At 41.5% G+C, this 27196-nt stretch overlaps 1 protein-coding gene across 1 annotated transcript; it reads left to right on the forward strand.

Annotated features, from left to right (window-relative positions):
* The first annotated feature begins 425 nt into the window (after positions 1 to 425).
* Positions 426 to 3686, forward strand: LOC147883431 (uncharacterized). Its single transcript, XM_087399722.1, has 2 exons — positions 426 to 640; positions 1235 to 3686. The coding sequence occupies exon 2, from the start codon at positions 1497 to 1499 to the stop codon at positions 3609 to 3611; it is 2115 nt and encodes a 704-aa protein (XP_087255848.1). The 5' UTR covers positions 426 to 640; positions 1235 to 1496; the 3' UTR covers positions 3612 to 3686.
* The last annotated feature ends 23510 nt before the right edge of the window (positions 3687 to 27196 follow it).

Here is a 27196-nt window from a genome sequence, read left to right on the forward strand (position 1 = left end):
GTGTCTCGCACCATCACCTTAAACCTGAGAGAAAGAGAAGCACCTTCGCCATAGCCACCTTCTTCCTCTCCACCACCCTCCTCAGCAATCACCATATCATACCTCCTCCTTTCCCATCACCTCCTAGCTTCCATCTCTCCTTCCCACACCTTGTTCCCTACACCCCGTCTCGATTCATCCTCCATCTCCTCCCAGCTCCTTGTCCCATCACCCATGCGCCCCCCCCCCCCCCGCCTCCTGCCTCTTGTTCCCTCCTCCCCCTCCACCCAATCCGCTTCATCGAATTTCCCCACGTTTGCCACACCCCCCTCCTTGTGATCCCTTACCGTTATCTTTTCTGATAAATTGCTCCCCTTGGTGCGCATTGTGTCACAGCCTGCCGCTTCCTCTCCTCGCTCCTTTCTCTTCTACTGCTGTCTCTCACTTCAATTTATAACTCGAGCTCCACTCGTGCTCTGCCCCTTTGTCCCCCTCCCAGCTAGCTACATCATAGGGATCTAGATCATAGCTTGGTAGCTGCAGATTGTGGAATTTCTTTTCCCTCGCCGATTTTTCGTTGTCTCGTCAATGTAAGGAGACACAAATACGACCGTTATTTTCAAGCTTCTGAACGAGCAAGTTTCCTGTGTGGACATGACAGGTTGAGTCTGTTGTCTATTACGCTAATTTGTAGATCCCAAGACATTGGCAGTGGTTTGCAATTGTTTATCTCCATGTTTTTTTGTCGCTTACTTTTCACAATTTGGTAGCAGTCCACTCCCAAAAGTCCCAATGTTGTCGTGCTCCAATGAAAGGGGGGAAGAGACACATGATGAGACAATTGCCTATTTGCTGCTGTTTTAGACAGATCGAAGTTTTTTCTTCACAAAAAAAAGCTAGTGCCACTTGTATATACATTCCACGTTTGACAAGCCCCAACTCACTTTACTTTACGATGATCAGACTTAGCTAGCTTGAAAGGGTGACTGACTTAGCTAGGTTGAAATCGTAACTGATTTGAGCTAGCTTGGGCGACTGACTGGGCTAGTGTTCTGGATTGCCTGCCCCAAATGCATGGTTTTATAAGAACCACGAAAATATAGTGCTTCGTTCAAATTGCATTTGGTACCGTTCTATATCTGAAGAGGATTGCCCTTAAATTCAAAGAGCCCTCAGAATGTGGTTGGGATCTATGTTTTCTTATGTTGTTTTTGCTCTCGTAATTTATACTGATAGTGCTGTGTTTATCGAACAGGCTCTGGAGCACAGGACAGAAGAAGGTGATTGATCCGTTGTAATGTATCTTGCCCCGCACATGAGTGCTAACAGGCCGAAGATGGCGACGTTGCAAACCTCTGCATCAGATCTCCAACAAGACCTACACAAATCGCCTTGCAGATCGTGACATTGTATATTAGAAAGCTTGTATAAGTGGATCGGAGTCTTCTGTGAAAGCCTTCCTGTTTTCTCCTTCATATACCCACTTCCTGAATTTTTTTCTCTTTCCCGTCGGATCAATGGCCTCCGCGAAATTCAATGATGATCTCGATTCTCCTTTTTTCTACCCGGGCTGCGGAAACCCCCTCTGCCACCCTGAGACTATGTCTCGTGGTCCTATTTTCTCTTCTTGGGCATTACCTACGCTCCAGACAGAAGAAATCACCACCCCCCCACCAGCGCCTTGTAGGCATAGAGATTCCCAAGCTCGGGAGCTCGCTGACGTTCTCAGAGGGATATTGGAATTGCAAACGCTCACTTTGCCTCCGCAAGACTCATTTAGTCCTGCTTCCGATCAAATTCCATCATTCTTGGGTACGTCAGATCCAATTCCTCTTCCAAGCGGGCCTGGTGTTTCTCAAGAGCAGCTTGAACAGTACGTAAACGAGCTTCTTCCTGCCTTGCAATTGGTGAGCAGGACTGAAAAACTGGACTTCGGGCAACGTCATGAAGCCATAAAATTCGCAGCGGACGCCGTTCTTGCCAGCAGGGCGACAGGGATGGGCTGGAGTCATGCTTTGAGCAATTGGTTGGCTACATCGGCTTTAAACAATCCAACGGAGAAGGCTGCTGGAGCAATGGAAGATCCGTTTGCCTCGAATGGGTCCTCTTTGAGCAAAGCAGCTGTCAATGTAGGGGACAGCGTGCATCCATTCTCTGGGGATTTCAGAACACTGTCAGCATTTGAATCTTTGGAGGTCGATAGCACCCCAGATTGTGTGGAAGGTGATAAGGCTAATACTTCCTCCCTCAGCAGCATGGTAGATTCAACGAGCGAGCTCATAGAAGATGATGGGTTTTACACAAGTGCTGAGGAGGCTCCAGCAAAATTTCCTCTCGAGGGGGGAGGTTCAGGAGACGAGCTGATGTTTATGAGGACGTCGAGCTCCGTGGTGTCTTTGGACTCGGCTGTGACACTTGAGAGCAGGCGTGCAAATGAAGGCCATCAGGCAGGGTCGAGTGCAGCCGAAGTTGTGCAGCGAGGAGAGTTCGACCAGGGGTCCAAGCGTGCGGACTGTTTGGATCAGGCAGGGCGCGAGATGACGGAATGGAGAGGTCAGCCTTACGACGTTAATCCTATGATTCCTCAGCCTTACGAAGCGGTGGGAGAAGCATCTGAATGTGTAGGGATGCCGGGAGCAACGGTTGTATTGGGGCATCCCTGCCATCAAGCAGAGGCGATGCTGGAAGGAGATGAGGCTGCGCCAGCAAGCTTTGTAGAAATGGCTAATGCAGCAGATCAAGCTCCCATGGGTGCGAACACGAGCTGCCTCTTCAGTCATGTGGCAACGACTCCATTGATGACCACAACAGGACCAGCAGGAGCAGCCTGTGCTCCTGGCGATCGGGCAAGCATGAGGGAGCTACTGTACAGGGTTGCTGCCTTCCAGCCTATCGATTTGAGCAGCATACAAGGCATAAGCAAGCCCAAGAGGAGGAACGTGAGGATATCCAAAGACCCGCAGAGCGTTGCAGCTCGCAGGAGGAGGGAGAGGATCAGCGACCGCATAAGGATTTTGCAGAGGCTGGTGCCTGGGGGTACAAAGATGGACACTGCCTCCATGTTGGATGAAGCCATACACTACTTGAAGTTCTTGAAGATGCAAGTTCAAGCTCTCGAGAGGCTGGAGAATTGGTCCAGGAGATCGTTCATGTATTCAAATCAACCTTTCTACAATGTTTGCAACGCAAACTGCAACTACGACAACAACAATTGTAGCAGCAACAACGATTTGGGCTGCGCCTCTGCTCGAGATCTCTTCCCAGACGTTAATATTTCCAGCAGCAATATCAACAACAATGTGGGTTGCCCTCTGGAGGTTAATCTTTGCAACAACAGCGACATCAACAACAATGACAGCAACAACAATTCGGACATCCATCTTTGCAGCAACAACAATACCGCTAATGTGGCTTGCTCAGCGCCCGATCTGCAGCTCGCGACTGATCTATTTAACACGAGCATTAGCAACAGCAGGAGCAATAACGACATTAACAATCTCAGCTGCGCCGGACAAGCTCCAAATCTGTTCCCTGATGCAGTTCCTCCCCCCCCGGGCTTGATGAATCATCCCGGGATGCAATGCTTCTTCGACCACCCAGCTTCTCATCATCAGCCGCGCGCATTTGCTTGAGGATAGTCGTCTTTCTTGGCGTCGGCGTCGATAGAAGCTGAGCTTCCAATCCTGTTGCTAACTTAGTCGATCAGAGTGGACGCATTTTGTCGAGCCAAAATTTGTAACTACGCCGCTTAATTGTTGTTAAGCCGTAATTATGCCACGTATAACCCGACTTAAATATCAATGTTCTCTCAATTGCGAAAAGTTGAATACATTGCCGTGGAAGCTGAGAGAGAAGGAGATGAACAGGGAAGCTGAGAGAGAAGGAGATGAAGAAGAAGAGAAGAAGAAGAAGAGGAGGAGGAGGAGAGAGAGAAAGGGGGAGAAAAAAGTGGGGACAAAAGCAAGCAAGAAGAAGAAGAGGAGAGAAAGGGGGAGTAAAAAGTGGGGATAAAAATAGCAAGCAAGAAAAAGAAGAGAGAGAAAAGGGGAGTAAGAAGTGGGGACAAAAATAGCAAGCAAGAAGAAGAAGAAGAGAGAGAGAGAGAGAAAGGGGGAGAAACAATCAAATGCCATATTGACATGCAAACCGGGCAAAAATAGAAAATTTCCCATCTTTCATAAAACTCACTCCTCACTATAGCCTTTCCTCCGGGCAAGCCAAAAAAGGAGTATTTCCCACCCTTAGGCGGACAACCGATCTCTGATTTTTATTTCGTCTCGAAGACATCTTTTTTTGTGATTTTTTTTTCTCGCACATACACCCATGGCCAACTATATTGAGGGACCAACTTCCCGCGGCCTAAGCTCACACAAGAAAGGAGCTTCCCAAGGGACTTGAACTTTCCTCCAAGTTCCCCAATCTCTATTTTTCAAACCCACCTTTCCTCCAAGTTCTTAGAATCTTTGTTCTTGAAACCCCCTTTCATCTCATGAATTGAACCTTCATCCAAGGTTCCCCAATCTCTATGTTTGAATTCGTCTTCATGTGACACTTTGACCCCCTGGGAGTGCACCCATCAACATGCGTTGTAGAGGCTTTAGTCAATCTTTCATCATCATCTGGCACATCTGGGACACTATATTCCTTCTCAAAGTGTGAAGGTATACGCACACCCTCGCCACCCTCCTCATCATGTCTCAAGGTTTCGTATAAATATAAGATCTTGTCTCGAGATTTGGTGTCGTGTACGCATGCAATATTAATCACAAACTCAAATAGCATTGACTTTTTGATGATCCATCACCACATGCACCACCAACGGTGGGTACTGGTTTGGGCTCCTCCCCATACATCCTCAAGTGGCGCATGACAATACGGCGTTGATGTCATACTTCTCGCTTGCAATGAGTGCAATGACAATACAACCTCTCCGTAAGCCACTCTGTGCTCCCGAGCATTGGTGCATCATCTAACAAGCTTCCACTCATCCCTTCCATCTGCACACCTCCAAAATCAAAACACAAAATGCAAGGAAATCCATTAAAATCCAAAAAATAGCCACCCATGAGCTCCTTCCCTCTCTTCTTAGATCAAGTGCCTTGAACCGTCGCTATATAGTGATGCTTTGCCCTGTTTCGTCGCTATATAGCGATGCTTTTAGGGTATAAGTATGTAGCGATACTTTTAGGATATGTGTCACTATATAGCAACACTTAGGGTATAAGTGTCACTATATAGTGATACTTTTAGGGTACAACTCGAAATCCTACGCGACGCCATCTTTCACAACTCTATTGTGAGAAAAGCAAAAATCTCTCCTCCCAAGTTATATTTGGTGACCTCGCTTTCCTCCTCTATCCCCCACACTCCTCACCCCTACCAAGCTTCTCTCACAACACTTGTGCTCCCTCTGCACCCTTCTCCCTCTCTGCTTGTGTGAAAGGAAGTTTTTCCACAAGATGTGTCTCTTTAAGCAATGTAGGTTCATTTTTTGTGAGATTTCATTTTGTGAGTGTTAAAGCATGTCTCTCTTTGCATTGCTATGCCTATGTGTAATTTTCATGCTTGATTTTTAGAGATTCAGGACAAAAAAATAGATTTGGTGAAAGAAAGAAGACTCACCTCCTCTTTATGGTATTTCTCTTCCTCCTCTTTCCCTTCCTTTCGTGCTTTCTCCTTGTTTGTAGGCTTATGCTTGTCCCCTCAATCCAATCCCTTTGGAATGTTACTTCTCCAAACTCCTCCTTCCTCTAAGTAGTTATCTAAAAAATTGTATGTCTCCTCTCGTTTGTAGGGCCAGTCCACGAAACACCGAGCGAGACTTTTCCAGGTAAGAAAGTGCTTCCTCTTTTTTCCTTTTTTTGTTTTCGTTATTTGCATTGGCCTATAGAAGCGCTAGCTACAGTGATGGGCGTAGGAACCCTTTCTTCCCCTCTCTTCTCTTATTCCCTCTTCTTTCACTCTTTTCCTCTTTTCCTCCCTCTTTCCCCCCTCTTTCCCTCCCTCTCTTATTTCCTCTTCTTCCTCTCTTTTCTTCTTTTCCCCTCTCTTTTTTCATTCTCTTTTCCCCTCTTCCTTCCTCTTCCTTCTCTTCTTTTCCCCTCTCTTATTTCCTCTCTTTCATCCTCTTTTCTCTTCTTTTCATAAGCATATGCATTTGCCTATGCTTATGCTCATATGCTTATGCTTATGCATGAGCATATGCTCATATGCTCATATGCTTTTCCCCTCTCTTTTTTCCTTCTCTTTTTCCCTCTTCCTTTTCTTTTCCCCTCTCTTATTTCCTCTCTTTCATCATCTTTTCTCCTCTTTTCATAAGCATATGCATTTGCCTATGCTTATGCATGAGCATATGCTCATATGCTCATGCATAAGCATAAGCATAAGCATATGCTTTCTCTCTTTTCTTCTTTTCCCCTCTCTTTTTTCCTTCTCTTTTCTCTTTTTGTCTTTCTCTTCTTCCTCTTCTTTTCCCCTCTCTTATTTCCTCTCTTTGATCCTCTTTTCTCTTCTTTTCATAATGATATTCATTTGTCTATGTATCTCTCTCATAAGCTTATGCTTATCCATGAGCATATGCTCCTATGCTCATGCATAAGCATAAGCATATGATTTCTCTCTTTTTCTCTTTTTTCCCCTCTTTTCTTCTTTTCTCCTCTCTTTTCTTATTTTCCCCTCTTCTTTTTCCTTCTCTTATGCTTATGCTCTTTTCCCCTCTCTTTTTTCATTCTTTTTCCCCTCTTCCTTCCTCTTCCTTCTCTTCTTTTCCCCTCTCTTATTTCCTCTCTTTCATCCTCTTTTCTCAACTTTTCATAAGCATATGCATTTGCCTATGCTTATGCTCATATGCTTATGCTTATGCTTATGCTTATGCATGAGCATATGGTCATATGCTCATATGCTTTTTCCCTCTCTTTTCTCCTTCTCTTTTTCCCTCTTCCTTTCTCTTCTCTCTCTTCTTTCCCCTCTCTTATTTCCTCTCTTTCATCCTCTCTTCTGTTCTTTTCATAAGCATAAGCATTTGCCTATGCTTATGCTCATATGCTTATACTTATGCATGACCATATGCTCATATGCTTCTCCCCTCTCTTTTTTCCTTCTCTTTTCCCCTCTATCTCTTCTTTTCACCTCTCTTATTTCCTCTCTTTCATCCTCTTTTCTCTTCTTTTCATAAGCATATGCATTTGCCTATGTTACGCTCATATGCTTATGCTTATGCATGAGCATATGCTCATGCAAATCTGGTACTGAAGCTAGCATTCTGAACAAGCGTCCTTCCTTGACTGCTTTTCCTTCTAGCTCTGCTAATATCCTCTAGATTTGTCTCTAATATCTACGTCAATGATGACTCGGTAGGTTTTTTTTGTCATTTGACCAACTGACAAGAGATTCTTTGCTGAGCTTCAGAACATAGAGTACATCTTTCACCAATCCTTTCGTACCAATGCAATTGTTCATAGGGACAATGCCTTTCCCTTGAACTAGATTCGATGTATTATCATGTAGATGGCATCTTCTATCCTTCTAATGGTTTCATCTCTGTGAACCATTCCAGATGCTTTGTCATATGAAATGATGCACCGCTGTTGATGTACCAAAGATCCTAATCTGATTGATCACATTGATAATTGAATTTTCCTTTCAAATTGCAATCTATGTCAGGATACACTATTTTAGTCTTCTGCATATCCTTGCTTGCAAGGAACATATTCTCAGGTTCATTGTCATAATGACTATGACTTGAATGTCCACCACGATGATATCCTCTTCCTCAGAAATTCCCTTGATTGCTGCTTGATTGACCTCCCGTACTGCTTCGTGTGGCAATCTCTTTCATAGTGTCCAAACTTATGACAATAGTTGCAATGAATGTGTGACACATTGATGGATGCATTCCCTTGTCCTTGGAACATTCCTCTATTGGAATGATTTCCTCGATTTCGATGTTGATGTTGATGAGGATGATGTTGATGCTGACTTTGTTGATGACTTTGTTACTGATGATCACCAACCACTTCACTGAAATGATCTATCTCTGCCTCTGCCTCTGCTTCTATATGAAGTTGTGAATGCTTGATCGCTGGAATAACCTTTACATAGGTGAATGGCTTGCGTCCTGATTTCTTAACCAAGTAAAACTGACTGAATCTCTTCAAGTGTTGGAATTTGCTATTGGCAATACCCTAGACTAGATTCTCGTATCCCTCTCCTAGTCCATTCAAGATGACTTGAACCATTTCTGTGGGATTCATAGTCTCTCCTACTGCTATGAGTTGATTGTTGTAATCCTTGATCCTGAGTACATAAGCAAGATTGGTTTCATTGCTATTGCAAAAACTCTGGCTTATTTGGTTTCTTAGTGTGAGAATCTTGGAAGTGTTCTTAGACTCATAGAGAGCTGTGAGTTCATATCCCATGCTTCTTTTGATGTTGACTGTGTTGAGCTATCCTAGCATGACATCTTGCACACTCTACTTGATCAAATGATATGCATAAATTTTGTCTTTCTTGTCCCATTCTACCTGTGCTCTGGCAATGGGAGGATCTACTCTACTACTCTACAGGTGCGGTCACTGTTGGTGCAGTTGTAGATCTTGTCGTAGATCTCGCTATAGATGCTATGGCAATAGGTGAAGTCACGCTACTACTGGCTGGATCATCCAATGGTCTAGGTGTAGTCCCATCAACATACTCCCATTTGTCTTGAATTACAAGAATGGTCTCCATTCGGTATTTCCATGTGCCATAATTGGATTTGTCTAGCTTAGCAGATGCCTCCAAATTGAGGTTGCTAGTCGTAGACATGGTGCAAGAAATGTACTCAAAGTGTCTGTGAAATCACGATTATTGAGGCTTGCATGATGTTCCAACTACTAGGTTGGTTTAGGACAATGGCATTAAGTCTAGCTAGGCCTGTTTAGAAATTAACTGGTATATGATGCGAACCAATAAGTAAATTAAACTTTACTAATTTATCTACTAGGAAACATAGCAATTTCAACCACCGGGCTAGTCATCAATTATTTCTATTGAAAATATATTTTTGTTTATTTATATTCAACCACATTGGTTTAGAACAATCACATAACTCCCGTTTGAACCAAACCAGCATGGTTTCATATTGCATGGCGTTCCAACCAATGAGATGGTTTAGGACAATCACATTATGTCCAAGATAGCTTGGTCTAGAAATTAAATAGTATATGAACCAAACCACCCGAAAAATTAAACTTGACTAATTTGACTACTGGGAAACACATCAATTTCAACCACCGAGCTGGTCATTAATTAGAAAATAACAGTATTTTGTCTATTTTCATCTGAAATATATTGCTACTCTGGCATGCTAGTTTAGGACATTCACATAACTAGTTCTTGACCCTGAACCAGCATAGTGATATGATATTCCAACCACCGGGCCGGCTTAGGACAATCACATTAAGTCCAGCAAGAATTAAACAATTAAACTACTTCAAAACTCAATCACAGACAACTACTAGGCCAGTTTAGGCAACCACTGACTTGTGTTGTACCAAGCATGTGCGATGTGCTCATCCCACTGCTTGCATCCTATCCGCTTTTTGCATATTTCCTTCTTATTTGGCAAAAATCTTGTATTCTCGTGCCAAAACATTGTCACACTATCAATGACTTCCATACTTAGGATCTCTCCTTGTTGAAGCCCATAGACTTCGCGGATTGAGGTCATATTGCCGGAGCCATGTTGGTTCTTGTGATTAACAACATCTTTGACATCGAGAACCCAAGCCGCTTCTTCTTTGCATTGCAGGATGCCAACATAGCTAATGTTTTCCTCTATGTAGCTAGTTGATCTAAGTTGTGCAACCCTTTCACTTTTTGTGGGCCGTCTCGTAGATTAGAGAGCATCTTCTTTTGGGCATGCATCTCCCGAGGTGTTGGTAGGGTTGTTAATGTACAAATTTTAGGGTGCATGATAAGTGTTGTGAAGATTATGAGATTGGTATGACCGGATATTGATATGTCGAATGCTCCCACTAATTCAGACCATAACTTCTATTTTTGGCTCTGATGGCAATGATTGAATGCGTGCATCTGCAACACCTGAGGGGGCCACTAAGAAATATGTAAGATAGCACGTGCAATCAATGGATGGGGTTTTATATTTTTATGGACTTACTGAAAATATACATACATAAGGGGTTTTTTAAAATCAAAAAGTGAAAATTTTCATACATAAGGGATACGTTAATCATCTCAAAATTTACAAAAGGGGTGCATATAGGTTATAAAAATCTGTAGGTAGGGGGGTTTTTTTAATACCACTTGATCAGACATGCTATATGGGGTTTTTACATAGTGGCACTTCGGGCTGCAACATCTTCCTGTAACTACTCTACAAGAAGTCTTCTTTCTTCTTGTAATTTCTCCCTTCACAAATGTTGCAAAAGTGTTTCCGTTGCTGCCTCAATACGATGCCATTTATTTCCTTATCCAACAATCTGTTCCTTGTGCCTTAAACAATAGTTTCAACTTTCCTATCTTGTAACCTCTGTACAAGCCATGATGAGCTCCATCTTGCCATTGACGCCATGGCAACAATCATTGAACCACCAGAGTCCAAGTTGCATGGCGGGAGGAGGAGTATGTACTTTTATACTCAAAGATTTGCAAGACATGAGGGATGAAATTTTGAAAGTGCACTGGGGTAGAAAAATTTTCAGCCGTTCTGATTTCCCACCTCCGACAATACACGTCAACAAAATTGGATACACCGGTTGCTCTCAAGCAAGTGCAATGTTGCCCAAATTGATTCAAAACACAAATAGGCGAAAGGGAACGCTATTGGGTTTGATGCTGTATATTTGGAAATGGAATGACCTTTAACAAGATTATGAGCCATAGCAAGAAATTGCATCGAAAAATTCTCCCTCTTCATTCGCTTCTTTATCCTCCTTATCTCCTCTTTCTCGAGTAATCACCCTACCATCCCTATATACAGCCCTCTAGGGTGAATATAGATACCAACATCACCAACTATCAATGTTCTAAGAACACCATGAAGTAGTCCCACTAGGTTGGCTCACTTTAATCAAAAAAAAGTTATGGAGTGTTCCCTCAAAGGGGTGTGCATAATTTTAGCACAACATTGGAGGCCCCTTAAAGCAATATTAACTGCTCTAAGAAAAAGGAAAGAATACCTAGGGTGATGTTGGATAATTGGGGCAATTTTTTTTCATGCTAGATCATCTAATGTTCTCAATTAGGTGTGCCCTTTGGTAGAGGATACTCTCACATAGTGTACTTTTGAATGATTGCTTGGATGCATGTATGTGCATATTAAAATTTTGATGTTTTTGAATAAATTGTTATACCCTATACTCTTCCGGATACATGCTTCACATACAGAAATTGTAATGCTTAAATGGTCTCATTCCAAATCTTTCTTCCATATTTTTTTGATCTCATGTTCAATTTCAAATGTGTACAACTTGAAGACCAAGTTTGTCGATTTCCGTTGAGCAATGCATAAGCTATGGGTTAGGCAATATACCTATATACAAAAATTGCCCTAAACCTCACCAAAAATGGCTACACCCAAGCAAACATTTACCTTGCATGCATTTCTCTACACACCTACTTACCTTCTCACCATTTAAGGTAAAGTTGAAGATGGTCACATTCTTGGCATCTCCATGATCAACATCGTGATACATATGAACTTAGCCTTGTATTGTCATCATTTTTAAGAGTCATGGGAAGCCAACGGCTGAACAATGACTGCTTGTTCTCTTCTATCAAGTAAATACAACATTGGGTGTGATATGTGTTACCGAGGTGTTACTTAACAACGACATTGTCCTTACATGCATGACATTGTACACATCATTCTTTTGTTCATCTCTTGGGGGGTGCACTACTAAGAAAACCTAGGTATCACATGCGTTCAAGAGGTATTTTAAAAACCCTTTAACTAAAATATTTTCCCCAATAAAACTACCCCTCTTTACTTATGAACTAATGGATTTTTTTAAAAAGTTGAATAAAAAAACTCCTCCTATTATTGTAACCTTGATAAATTTTTTATAAAAGTGGGAGTAAAATACCTCTCCTTTTGAACGCAAGTGGTAAAGTAAATTTATTTTTTGGAGGTGAACGCCCCGAGGTTCATTTGAGCTGGTTCCCTAAGGCATCCCAAGAAAATCTTCAAGAGCATTTTCATCTATGCTTGCATGACCACATAGTTTTTGTTCCATGCATCTCTATATTCGAAAAACTACATATACAAATGTGCAAGAGGCATAAACCAAGACAACCTTTCCGATTATAGATCCAAATGTGAACTTCTTGGCCATGCCCACATCCTTTGTGATCTTATGGTTGCCATAGTTTAAGGGAGGCCAACATAAATGTGAGCACAACTAGCACAAAAGTCAAATTTATACATACTTTACCATAGCTGGCAGATGAAACTTTAAAAGAAATATATTGATGCATAGAATTTTGATATATGGAGAAAATGGACATGAAAATCATCTAAATATTCTGTGTGATAATATATTAAATGTTTATTGTATTTGAAGCCATTTCGTGGTAGCTAATATAACTAGTTTCAAAAGTTTTTAAAATGAATTTTTTACATTAAAACTTTTAAATCAAATAAAATTCAATGACCCTTGCAATGGGATAGCAAGCGAATGCAAATGAGGAAAACAATGAAGAAAAAGAGTGAAGTGTAGATGAAAAATGGCCGCCAAAGACCACAAAAGGTGCAAACACACATGTTGCACAGTAAGAGGAGCTATTGCCAAAACAGTCTCACTTTAAATGCCGCCATGGATTGCGACACTCCATAGTGCCCAATGTCAGCCACGCCACCACGTGTTGCATGCATAGAGAGCTGCCAACAAGGCAGCACTGGTCCATAGACAGTAGTATGCTCTGATAGCACTATTGGGTAGCTTTCATGGCTGCCACGTGTCACTAGGAGCGTCGAGACAGGGGTCGTAACTCCCTGCCTCCTAGCCATGCAAGACCTCCTCATACCCCCAAAAGGTCTGAGGAGGGATATGAGGAGGGTCTCAAACAGCCTTTTATATCCAAGGTCTACACAAGCCCACAATTGATTATGGGACTGAAGTCCCCCAAATCCACAAGGTGCATTGTGTACGAGGACTCCCACACCATCGCCCCATACGGCGTCCATGCCCTCCCTTAAATGAACCTTGCTCCAATGCCAACAAGGGGGGAGGCCACCAGCTCCAACAAGATAATGCCCTAGAACTCATGCATCTTGTGTAAATAAGAAAACTCTCTTAGGGCACCTACAAATGAGCTACAAATATGCAAGGTTATAACTTGGTGAAAGAAGGGGGATTTAAAAATGAAATTTTTATAGATTTCTAAGTAAATCAAGGGACTTAAATTCACTTGTGCAAAAATGTTATTTCATAAGAAGAAAGGAAGCTGAAGCATATCACATTTTGAATGCACACCTGACATGTAATGTATTCTAGTAGTGAATCCATGCACTCCTTCCCAACTTTAAAAAAAGAAGGAACCCTTTCCTTGCCCTAATATTGTTTTTGTGAGTGTAAGGCTCTTAGGAGGGGTTACACCCAATATATGCTTTATGCATACACGGATTAGTTGTTTTGGGAGGATAAGCCTCTCCAACCCATTGTCAACTAATGGCTCACTAAAGCTAGCTCTCATGGGGCCAACATGTCACTTGGAGAGGGGTTTGCACAATAGACATTGAGGAACTTAGACGTCTAAACATGTAAGAGCTCCTAGACATACCAATGACATTTTTGCGTGGAACACATCGATTGAAAGAGTCATGTATGATTATGGAGTCATGGCTAACTTCACACAAGATAGATGAGCAAGTGCTTCGGATACCAATCTTCTCTCCTTGGAGTTGGATTATTGTGGGACCATACACGAAATCAATGAAATTGATTTTGGACGATTTAGTATTTTCATTCTTGATGTAAAATGGTTTAGAACTATTTACGACGGTCTTTGTTCTTCTCGAGCATTGTGAGCATGTGCATACTAATGATTTAATTAATTGAATATTTCATTTTCAAATATCAATTGGTACATGTACTTAAGCTTAGTTTCATATAATTGATGGCATTTGACACCCATCTTCAATATAGGTGGTTTTTCATCCGGATCGTTCTGATCCAAGATGGTGCATTAGGGGAGAATTGGGGTCTCAAAAGGCCCTCATAAGGAATGGATTAGGGAATGCTTAGTGGGCTAATGCAAGGGGCTTGGAGGGTCCCAAAGAAGCCTAACCAGCCCAACCTAGGTGGGTTAAGCCCACATTTGAGCCCATCTCTCCCCCCATCACAACGAGGGGAGGGAGCCACTTTTTGAAATTTGAATTTCAAATTTCGAATCTCCCTCCCTCCCTCTCTCTCTCTCTCTCCCTCCCTCCCTCCCTCTCTCTCCCTCCCTCCCTCCCTCTCTCTCCCTCCCTCTCCCTCTCCCTCTCCCTCCCTCCCCCTCCCTCCTCCTCTCCCCTCCTTCGTCTTGCTGCTCCTCCTCCCTCCTCCCTCTCCCCTCCTCCTCCTCCTTCTGGCTCCCTCCCTCCTTCCTCTCCCCTCCTTCTCCAGCCGCCCATGATCCCTCTCCTCTACTCCTCCCTCCTGCAAAATCTCTCCCCTCCTCCTCCCTCCTATAGCACTCCCCTCCTCCTCCCTTCTACAACAGCTCCTTCCATCCCTTCTATACCTATCGCCCTACTCTTCTCCTCCTCTTTCTCTTGCCCTCATTTGCTTCTCCTTCTCCCTCTTCCTTACTACTCTCTCCCTCTCACTACTCCATCTTTGCCAACTCTCCCCTACATTTTAGCTTGCATCACTGATACCTCTCTTTGAGTACTCATGGCACCATTTGAGGACATATCCAACGAGTACCATGTAAACCTATAATTGGAGGTAGGATATGCAAGCACATGCTCCTTAGATATAGTGGAACTCCTCAAAGTGTGCTCCACAGTCTTCGATTGCAAGGGAAGAAGCATCTTGACCTTTGGGTGGATGGAAACTTGTATCCTTTAGACCCTGCCACCCAAAAGAGTCCTCCTTTTCATACAGTGCATGATGTTGTTTTTTGGCAAGGGACATGCTGGATTGCTCGGTTATTGCAATTGATTGAATATGAATAGGTTATTCATACGAATCAACGAGGTTATTTGTACGAATAAACGTAGGAATGAAACAATTGTTATTTTGGTATTCGTACAAACACATCCACCAGCTGTATTCTTGAGCCACTTGCTTGCTTGTCTACCACCTCTTGGTTGCCTACCTGCTACCTCTTACTTACTTCCATACCTACTAGCTCCAGTCATAGGTACCTTACTACACCTTACTTTTATTATAGTCTTTCGTTAGTAATCAATGTTTCTCTCTCTCTTGTTTTGTTTAAGACTGGAGAGTTGTGTGTTGCAGTGTTTTTAAATTGTTTAATATTTACTTTGTATTGTATTTAAGTGTGTTGACAGCAGGCTGGCACTCATCTCTCTTGCGAGAGTTGTGTGTTGTAGTCTGTTTTTGTCGTGTGTTGCAATTCTAATTATAATATAAATAATTATCTTTTACCTGAGACTGTCACTCATCTCTCTTAAGAGAGTTGTGTGTTGCAGTCTCAGTTTGTATAAAAATGTTTGTTTGTAGGAACTCTTGGGCTGGCACTCATCTCTCTTAAGAGAGTTGTGTGTTACAGTCCAAGCTTAGTGATGTCTTCATAGATGCTTATTCTGGCACTCATATCTCCCTTGAGAGTTGTGTGTTATAGTCTAAGTTTAGAGATGTTTTCAAGTACTTATTCTGACACTCAATTGTCCCTTGATAGTTGTGTGTTGCACTCTAAGTTAGATATCATGCGATGTTGTCTTAGACACTTAGTCTGGCACTCAATTGTCCCTGGATAGTTGTGTGTTGCAGCCTAACTTAGAAATCATGCGATGTGCTTTTAGACACTTAGTCTGGCACTCAACTGTCCCTTGATAGTTGTGTGTTGCAGTTGAATCCTAGTGTTAGATGGTGAAGTCCATGATTAGGTTATACCTAGGTCATTTTTTGTGTTTTGACTTTCTATAGTATGTTACATGATTTGAGGCTTGAGCTTGAGTTGAGAGCTTATACCTAAGTAATTTCTTAGACTGCTTGCATTTCTTAGACAGCTTGCATTTATTTTCTTATTGCACCTGGCACTAAACTCTTTTTTGAATTCTATGTTGTAGCTTACTGCATATGAGATGGCTCATGCAGGTGAGAAGAGGAAGTGCCAACAACCTGATCTCACAAAGTCTCAGAGCAAGGTGCTGAAAAACGAGAATGTGCACTTCTTAATGAATGTCGATGAGGACATCATTGAGATAGCTTTCCAAAATGGTGAAAGTAGTGTACAAAATATGGTGAGGACAATGGCAGAGCATGGAGGGAGGACCTTGCGTAATCGATTTCCAGATGTTTTCACAGTAGAGTCTATAGACCAATATTTGTACCACTTAGCAATGGAGGGCTGACGATGCCTCGATCAAATAGATCGAGACATAAACTTATGTTGTGACACAAAGTGGGAGGGTCCTGCTGTAGATGCCAAGGTCACGTACATCAAGAATTCCTGGCCAGGTTACAAAGGCAAAGGAGCTACCTCGACCACCCTTCCATCAATGCACCCATGTCCCCAAGCACAGTCACAACCACAAGTATCAATGCACCCACACCCCCAATTAGATGCTGCATTACATTTACCACAACCACAAGCACCAATGCACCCACGTCCACAGTCATATGTCGCATTCCACCCAATGCAGCTGTAAGCACCACTACAACCATGCCATGCGTATGCACCAGTGCATCCACCACAACATGTCAAACCCCGTATCCCTTTTTTCCAAGATCTTTCATACCAAGAAGTTCCTCCTCCTTTTTCACATCTCCCACCACAGGCACAATCACATTTCACCACATCTTTTGTGCCTCCTACCGCATGCACAGACCAGTTTTCATCTCCCGTATTTTCACCTACACCACAAATGCACAAGCAGATAGATTCCCATCTGCTTCATTCTCACCTGCACAAGCACCATGCACATCACATGGCTTGCGTGATCATGTAGAAGTGCCAAGACACATGCGGCCCATACTGCTTCAGCGATGAGACATCTGATTCACGCCTAGTGTAGCTGTGGGCACAGGCACGAAAGGCTAGTCAACATGTGTAATATTCTTGTCGCTCCTTTTGAAAGGGACAAGATTTATACATGTAAGGTGCTGAGAGTTTCTGTGTCTGTTGATGCATTGAAGGCCAATGCATTGGAAGAAGCCACATGCTTGGGCAATGTCGTACATCTGAGCATCATACAGGTAATAGCTCTAGTCCATGATGATAACCCAATGATACTATTTCCATTCTGGAATGGAAATCATTTGGAAAGATGGCTAACCTACCTCGGACATGACCAAAAACGACCATCTCCGGTGTTTCACAGAGATGATGTGGAAATGCCTGCTAGAGCTCCATGGGTCCGTCAGCATGTATTTGATATTTTAAGTGCACTAGTTCACACTATTCATTACATGCACCAACACAATGTCCTGCATAATGATTTGCATGTGCAAAACATTATGCTACACTTCTCAGAGTCATTCGAGGAGGTGTATCTAGGCATTTGTGATTGGGGAATGATGACCTCATGTAGCACTAGCAAGCACTTTCCCACATTACTCAATGATAGCCCCGACACTATGCGAAGCTCCATTGCTAGGTTTTGTCATGTTGCTCTAGAGTGCCTTTGCACCAATCCCCCACCTTTCGATGTTGCATAGGATGTGTATGCCATGTCTCATCACATCCTGAAAATCTTGGACATTTGTGCACCATCACCAAGTACGAGGTCTGCAGAAGCTCTAATCAGGCATTTACGACGATTTGCGGTTCAGGGAAAGTCAACCGAACCGAATAGACGTCCAAGTACTACAGATTTTTGTGGGATTTTTGACATTGCTCCAAGATGTCATATACAGCTCAGTCCAAACCAAGGACTTAGACCAGCCAATGACTGAGTCTTTCTTGGATGCTAAGATGTAACATGAGTGACCAATCATGGAACTTGTAACATTTTTAGTTTTATATATCATCCAAGTTTGGATCCACTCCATTGTTCAAACAACGTCTTTTTTTCTAGCCAATTCGTCCATCATCTATCAACAACAGTGTCGACTAAAGCTTGACACACTTCCAAAAATCTAGCAAGAACTAGAAAAGAAGTGGCAAATCTTTTGACAAAATCTCCTGAGTTGCTTCATAGAGTGCTCTCTGAATACTGCATGCAAGTATTGATGACTCTTTATAAAACTCACTACAACATTAGCATCTTGCAGTACTGGTTGCACAAATGGTAATTGTCCAATATCCTTCAACAATAAGTTGAGAGTATGAGTGCCACATGGCACCCATGTCAGAGTGGGATACTTTGCCATGACCATCTCACCTGCAGTCTTGTAATTCGATGCATTATTTATTACTAATGCACTAACATTCTCACTGCCACCAACTTTGCAGATTGCTCTTCCGTATATTTTTACAATATATGCCAAAGTTTTTCCTTTTAGAGACGTATCAATACTCTCCAAAAACATAGTTCCCTTGGGAGTAATGCACATTACATTTATCAAGGGTCTGGCCTGCTTGCTAGTCCATCCATCAAACACAAGAGTGCACCCATATATAGGAATAAAGTCCAATATCTTTTTTTCCAAGAAATCCGCCATAGTTTGTTTGACTCTATCAAGATGATCAGTACGCATTTTATTATAATCTGGCAAAATAAATCCTGGTCTAGCACATGATTTCAAGGTATTATGAAACGTGTAATCTCTCATGACATTGAATGGTATACCATTTTTAACAAATGATTCTGTCCATCTTAAGTGCTCTTCATGCACTTGTTGTCGAAGAAATCCATCCTCCGTAGAAGATTATTCTCCCTTTTTTCTCTTCTTTACCTGATAGACATTAGTCGCATCAAAACTCACTTGCGGCCTGCTTGCTAGCATATCTACATTGCCTTCATATATGGATACACTCTCGCATTTATTGGTGCTTCTCCTTCAACCGTCTCATCAATGTTAGTGCTCACATCTTGTTGATTTGCACAATTTCTTATTAGGGTCAGATTAACCACTTTCTTCACTTTCTCTAAATATAATTTGCATAACGGAAGTGCATGTGCAAGCTCCAATGTCACCGCCTATTCTGAGAAAATGTTGCTTGATGCGAATATAACCACTTGTGAATTTGTGTCCACAATATTTACACTGCAAGAAAGAGACCGAGGCATGTACTTTTCATATCTCAATCACATATGACCAAATCTTGCCACGCACCATGCTTTTGAAGTTGCCAAAAACAAAATGCAAAAAAAACTAATTTGAGTATACGATAGAAATATATTGCAACACATTTTATAAAAAACAACACATATGCTTTGAAAAACATGTTCAAGCATGCAATGCATTAATTGTCATTCAATCACGCTCTTTTATAATAATTCACATTCTATTGAAAGAAATTAAATATTCATTCAAAAGAAAGTGTAAGAGTGAGACAATTCTTCTAATAACTTTTAAAACTTTCAATTCGTACACTTTAAAACTCTATATTCTTTCACATTCTATTGAAATAATATTACATATTCATTCAAAGAAAGTGTGAGAATACAAACACAATAAAATCATATTTCTCACATGAGGTTTAGGGAACTCAATGAGAAGATCCTAAAACTTTGACATACAAAAATTCCCACAAGGGATCTAAGGAACTCAACAAGGAGATCTTAGAACTTCTACAAACTAATTTAATAATTCCATAGACACGAAAACAAGCCCATTTCTCATAAGAGATCTAAGGAACTCAACAAGGAGATCCTAAACTCCCACATACAAAAATATATTCACATGAGATCTAAGAAACTCAACAAGGAGATCATATAACTCTCACAAACAAATTTCATAGACACAAAAACAAGCCCATTTATCATAAGACATCTAAGGAACTCACCAAAGAGATCCTAGAACTCCCACGTACAAAATCTATTCACATGAGATCTAAGAAACTCAACAAGGAGATCTTAGAACTCCCACAAACAAAATTTAGACACAAAAACAAGCCCATTTATCACAAGAGATCTATGAAACTCACCAAAGAGATCCTAGACCTCCCACGTACATAAATATATTCACATGAGATCTAAGAAACTCAACAAGGAGATCTTAGAACTACCATAAACAAATTTCATAGACACAAAAACAAGCCCATTTATCACCAGAGATCTAAGGAACTCACTAAAGAGATCCTAGAACTCCCATGTACAAAAATCTATTCACATGAGATCTAAGAAACTCAACAAGGAGATCTTAGAACTCCCACAAACAAATTTCATAGACACAAAAACAAGCTCATTTATCACAAGAGATCTAAGGATCTCACCAAAGAGATCCTAGAACTCCCATGTACAAAAATCTATTCACATGAGATCTAAGAAACTAAATAAGGAGATCTTAGAACTCCCACAAAAAAATTTCATAAACACAAAAACAAACATATTTCTCACAAGAGATCTAAGGAACTCAACAAGGAGATCCTCTACTCTCACAAAAAAATTTATCTCACAAGAGATCTAAGGAACTGAAGAGGAACTGAACAAGGAGATCCTAGAACTCCCACAAACAAATTTCAACACAAAAAATATCTAAATTATTTTTATCACAAGAGATTGAAGGAGCTCAATAAAGAGAACCTACAACTCCCACAAACAAATTTCACACACCTCAATATCTAAAATATTTTTATCATAAGAGATTAAAGGTACTCAATAAAGGGAACCTAGAACTCCAACAAACAAAAGAAAAGACTAAAACCAAAATCCAAACAAGAGATCTCAGGAACTCAGAATGAGATCCTAAAGCTCCCTAACAAAAATCTATCTTATTGTGGACCTTCTAGATTGCTTTCACAACCTTAAAGATTGTTTTCCTTCTTTTCTTTTTTAGATCTCTTATGCTTGGCTGAGGAACCAAGCGTGAGATAAGAAAAATTGGCAAACAATGAGATTATATGCAAAATCGAAGGAATGTATTTGTCCTAATACAAGTTTATTCGTATGAATACTTATTTGTACGAATAAAAGTTGTTTGTACGAATATGTGGTGATGACGTGGTGATTTATTTAAAAAACATGATGTGTCACCGTTTTTTTAATCGATTTTTTCTTCCATTCGAATCATTCGAGTGATTTTCTTGACACAAATTCGAATTTTTCTACTTAGGCCTTAACATTGCACTCCCCGTTGTTACTTAGGCCTAGTTCCTAGTCCCCGACCCTCTAGGCTCCCATCAACCAAGCACTGTCGAGCCCTCTAGTTTCCCACTTCACCATAACCACACTAGATGAGATTCCAGAATTATGGCTGACATAATATTCACTTCATCTTAAGAATGGTTTATGTTCTCGAAAATGGAAGTCCCACTATCATTGGGGCTCTTGGTTGAAATCCATACACAATCATGAATGAACTAAAACCTATAGTTGAATTTTTGGCACTGTTATATGCAAATTCTAATGTGGGCAGATATTGTTTCCAATTAGTTTGCCATTTTCTTACATATGCTCGAAGCATATCCTCAATGATCTAGTTTGACCATCACTGTGTGGATGATCCGCGGTGCTCATATTCAATGAAGTTTCTAACCTCTTGAACACAACCCTCCAAAAAGGGTTGTTAAATTTGCTATCCTAGTCACTAACAGTACCGTCTGGTAGTCCATACAGTCTATAAATATGCTCCACAAATAGCCTGGCTAATTTTGGAGTTTTAACATCTTCATTAACAAGAATGAAATGAGCCATCTTGGTCAATCGATCCACAATTACCCACACAGAGTTGTGCCACCTCTGTGTCCTAGGTAATCCCATAATGAAATCCATGGAGATGCTTTCCCATTTGCCAGATGGAATCTCCAATGGGTGTAGGAGACCTCCTACCTTAAGATGTTTGACAATGGACATGCTATGACCCTAGGTAGATTTGAGATGTCGTAGCAAAGGGTGTTGAACATAATGGACATGCTATGCAAATCGACCCTAGGTCGATTTGATGATCACTCATACATAAAAACATTTTGAGAGCTTACTTAGACACACATATACACACACACATAGCAAATTGACCTTGGTCGATTTGAGAATCTTGTTTACTTAGATGATCACTTACATACAAAGAAACATTTTGAGAGTTTATCATAACTAGTAGGCTTTCCAAATCAACCTTGGGTCGGTTTGATGATCACACACTGACACAAACATGAATGGCATACCTACACACAATACAAAGACACTGATTTGTTCACTTCAAGGATGTTTTCTATGATTCACACATACATATAATACATTATAATTTATTACACAAACATACAAGATTGTTAAACAATACCCATGCACACTACAAATCCACCTTGGGTTGATTTGATAAGCTTGTTTATCACAATTGCGAGGCTCATCAAATTGACCTTGGGTTGATTCAATGAGCACTCATGCACATCTACTTAGATGATCACTCATGCATGTTGAGAGTTGTGGTGCCATGAGCACATGTAGAGCAAAGGTATGAGTAAAGGGCAAGTTGCCACATGGCATGGAGGAGATATCCCACATGTGAGCAAGCATATGGATGTAAGTACCCTCAAATATAAAAGGGAGGTTCATTTGAAGTAATATCAATCAAGCACTTTGCACTATCTCAAGATTCTCTTTATGAGTCCAAGCTAATCTATCTTGGAACCTAATTGACTTGAGGTACATGTCATGAGCACTCTCTTCATCATGTTTCCACATAGGTTTCATCCACCTTAGAGTGCTCCATATATCCTGAGGCACACATGTTTTGTCATGGTATCAAAGCATAGGTTTAGCTCTCCTAGTTTACCTCATTAGTAGTTCACTAGGATTGCTCCCATTCCTAGATTAGTTGTAGGCATGCCTTATGAGCTCATGTTTTTCTCCTAGGTTAGTTTTAATTTTTGATTGAGAACAAATTTCCATCCCTTGAGAGAGAAAATTTCCATCCATCCATTTCATGAGAGTGTTTCTTGTGAGAAAGAGGGAGGTCTCGACTCTCCATTGAGAGAGAGAGAAGGGCACTTGGTTCTTTGAGATTGTAAAATTCCTTAAGGTTCAAGAGGCTCTTCTTTCGGTTCTATTCTCCAAAGTGAGATAGCTTAAGAAAGCTACAGGTCAAGCTCCCCACAATGACTCCAAGCTCTTAGCTAAAATTATGGCGACTTGCAATTAGTCGACGGCAAGCAGCACACACAAGCACTCCTTCAACGGTGCCTAGTAGAGCTGACCAATGAGCTAAGCAGTAGCCTCGAACAACTCCCATGTCCTAGGCTTCATCGACCAACAGTTGGCTACCAAACGACCAACCTCCTCTGTACAATTGATCTATCTCAGATGACTACAACAAAGAGCCTAGAACCCATGAGTAGCCTATGCAACTCGGCCTCCATTGCTACTCAACCTACCACTATAGACTCCTTCAACATATAAGCTCCTGATGTAGCTCGAATGAGTAGCGCTAGATAAGCATAGCCCGACGTCCACAGAGCATCGACGATGTCTTCAATGCGTGCTTCAACAGCTCAGAGCTCCAGCAAGCTCTAACAAGACCATCAACAGCTCCCTCGCCAACTCCAGTGCTCGCTCCATGCACATGGGCTGACCATCCTCTAAATACGCTCTAGCCATGGGCTAGCTCCAACCAGCCGACTACCAATCACTTCTTCACCTACAGCCATGAGCTGTAGCACTTGCAACAGCTCCATTGAAGGCTCCCGGCACCACTAACGACCATTGCTCCAACAGTCTAGTATCGTAGCACCAACACGCTCTCAAGGCCTCCTTCTCCAAACGAGCGACCTCACGATATTCTGCAATGACTAAGCGACTCCCTCCATCTCCAAAATCGATGAATCTCTGCATCACCAGATGCTCCATGTCTTCTCCATCATTGCCAATTCTCTGTTGTCTCCAAGGTCTCAGACCTTAGGAAAAAGCCACGTGGCAAATAAGACAATCATGGTTTGGTTAACTTAACCCACCGTTGTTAGAGTTAGGGTTGGTTAACTACCACATAAGCATGCACAGTAAGCACAAAACCTCTTGTTAAGCACAATTTTGAATTCTACATGTGAATCCCTATGCCACATCATCAAAGGCCCTCTTCTTCATAGAATCTTTGACAAGCCATAACTTGCAATCTAGGAAGAATTTGCACATGCTCCAAAAAGGAAAAGTGATTGCCCTTTTGAGCTCTACACACCTATCAAGTCAGAATCATTGTATGCAATTGGACACTACCAATATTGAAAGAAATCAATTGGTAAGACCTTTGCAGCAACAAATGACAAATCAAAGCATGAATGCACACATCATTGTCATAAGCATGTCAAAAGCTCAAGTGCATGAGATGACCATAGCACAAAGCATGGCATCCACACATAAAGCATCAAGGCACATGGAAGAACAAAGCATCATGCATCAAGCTACGTCAAGCGAAGAAACGAATGCCATCGACATGAAGCATTGAAAAGCAAAATCCTTGCCACCTTCAGCCCACACATTTGTAAATCAAACCTAACCAGCTGAGAGTAGCTATGAAAGCACCCAGGGGAGGTATTGACATGTAGAGACCACACTTGACCACCTTAAGTAGCAATGCATGCACTAAGGGGAGGTGATGGATTTGTAACTCACATCTGACAACCTTGCAATAGCAAAAGGATCATGGCACCAAGGGGAGGTGTTGAGAGTTGTGGTGCCATGAGCACATGTAGAGCAAAGGTATGAGTAAAGGGCAAGCTACCACATGGCATGGAGGAGATATCCCACATGTGAGCAAGCATATGGATGTAAGTACCCTCATTTATAAAAGGGAGGTTCATTTGAAGTAAGTTAGCACACTCATGTTCCTACATGTCTCCACTTGGTCTAGAGACACAGTATCAGTCAAGTCCCTTGCCCTCTCCTACTCCCACTACTACTCCTCGCTCCGGAAGTGCTCGCATAGCTTCCACTCCTTCTGACTCTACTACCATCAATCCTCCTTACTCATCAGGGGATCTCTCCTATCAAATCACAGGTGCCGGAGAGATAATAGAAGATAGAAGGGGCAAAGAAGTGATGGCCACCATGAGGCGGTTGATGAGCCATCACTTCAAGAGTGGCATTGCTACCGATTGGCGATATCAAGATGACCAAAAGAAGCAGGCGGTCATTGATGAATTAAAACAAAAATAGGCTAACTCACCAAATTGGGAGTTTAATGAGAATTATATGCGAGAGCACATGGGTTTGGTCTTGAAGCATCGTAGATCAACCTTGTGTACTTCCATCACAAAGGGGTTGGCTAAACCCAGCTGGGCAGACAAAGTTGATTGGAAGTTCTTCAAGAAGCAGAATAGGGACCATCCTGAATTGTTCGAGGGTCAGAGGAGGGCTGCGAAGAGATGGCTGGACGTCGTAGGTACTTCGCACTTTGGTGCAGGCGGATAGTTGGCATTCGAGGCAACCATGGTAAGTCTACTTCTTCTCATTTAATGTATTGTTCTATTTGTTTTACTACATATTACATGTACTTTACCTAACTCTAACTCTCGTAAATTGGATCCATAGCAAGCTACGATGGGTCATCTTCCTATAGATGCAGAGATGCGACGCACATTTCGGATAGGAACAAAGCCGTGGTTTATTGAGCAAGAGGCAATGGGAGCGACGGTCGATTGGGCTGAGGTAGCTGCTCGCACAGTATAAGTTTACTCCTACTTGTAATCTCACTTTTTAAATTGTTTTATTCTTTAAGTTCAATCTAATTTTCAATTTATATGGTTCACTCTTAGGGTCAAAGCTCAAGCGTCCCATCATCAGAGGCGAGCAATCACCAGGGCCAGGGATCAGAAGGTGCAGCTCATGAGGACCAAGGAACAGGCCAACAAGACAAGGATGATTTGGATTCGGATGAGTAGTAGTAGTAGTAGTGGTAGTAGCATTTCCTTCGCCCTATATGTCATTTTGTATATCTACTCGTTTGAGCAATTTTGTATCGCCCTTTTGAAAGGGTAATTTTGTAACAAACAATGTTGTATATGTTCAACATGTATATGCTTTTGTTGCTCGATCATTTCATTTGAGCGATTTTGTATCACCCTTTTCGCAAGGGAAATTTTGTTATAAAAAATCTTTGTTTTGTAATTACCAAAAAAAAAAGGATTAGTGGGGCTAAACAGGGCCATAGCAAGTCCTGTTTAGCCCCACTAATCCTTTTTTTTCAGTTCTATTAATCGTCGCTATATAGCGACATTTACTAATGTCGCTATATAGCGAGGATTAACAGTGTTGCTATATAGTGACGTTTATCATCATCACTATATAGCGATGTTTTATAGCGACGGTTCTTTTTTGATGCTTTTAGCGACGTTTGCGCCCGTGAAAGAAAGAATTTTAATGTAAGAAGCGTTGGTATTTTTGTCGGAAAATGGCCTATGCCTTGTAGTGTTATGTGTTCACAATCTATGTAGACATAATTTTGGAATGATATGGAGAGCATCGAGGAAGGCACATAATCCTTCCACCCCTGGATTGCTTTATTTTAAATGATATAGTTTATTTGATAGTTTTTTTCATATATAAATGACTCAAACTATTTTCAACTGTTTCATCTTGAGCCAAGTCTAAGGCACCAAACAAGTATATCTCCAACTCTATACCGAGTTGATATCCTATATCATCATCGTACTCTAGCATCGTACATTCACCTAAAAGTATTTGATCATCTTCTTCAATAAAGTGTGGTGATTCTTGATGATCGTTGTCTTCTTCCTCAATATCGTGATCTCCATCTTCCTCCCATGCGATGTTATTATGCGCATCTTTCTCTTGGCTCATATGGTGATCTACATCTTCTTCGCTAGATTCATCAATTGGATCCGGCATTGGTAGTGGCATCTCCATATCCACATCTCTATCTTCAAAAATTCGCTTACTTCGTGGTGCAACTTGGATCACATACCACCATCTTGGATCAGAACGAGGATCCGGATGAAAAACCACCTATATTGAAGATGGGTGCCAAATGTCGTCAATTATATATATGAA

This window comes from Dipteris shenzhenensis, chromosome 28, assembly GCF_047967505.1.
Source record: "Dipteris shenzhenensis isolate YYH24624 ecotype China chromosome 28, Dip_SZ_1.0, whole genome shotgun sequence".
NCBI classification, from domain to species: domain Eukaryota; kingdom Viridiplantae; phylum Streptophyta; class Polypodiopsida; order Gleicheniales; family Dipteridaceae; genus Dipteris; species Dipteris shenzhenensis.

Coding starts and splice junctions, on each gene's coding strand:
- LOC147883431 (XM_087399722.1), top strand. CDS start 1,497: ATGGCCTCCGCGAAATTCAATGATGATCTCGATTCTCCTTTTTTCTAC.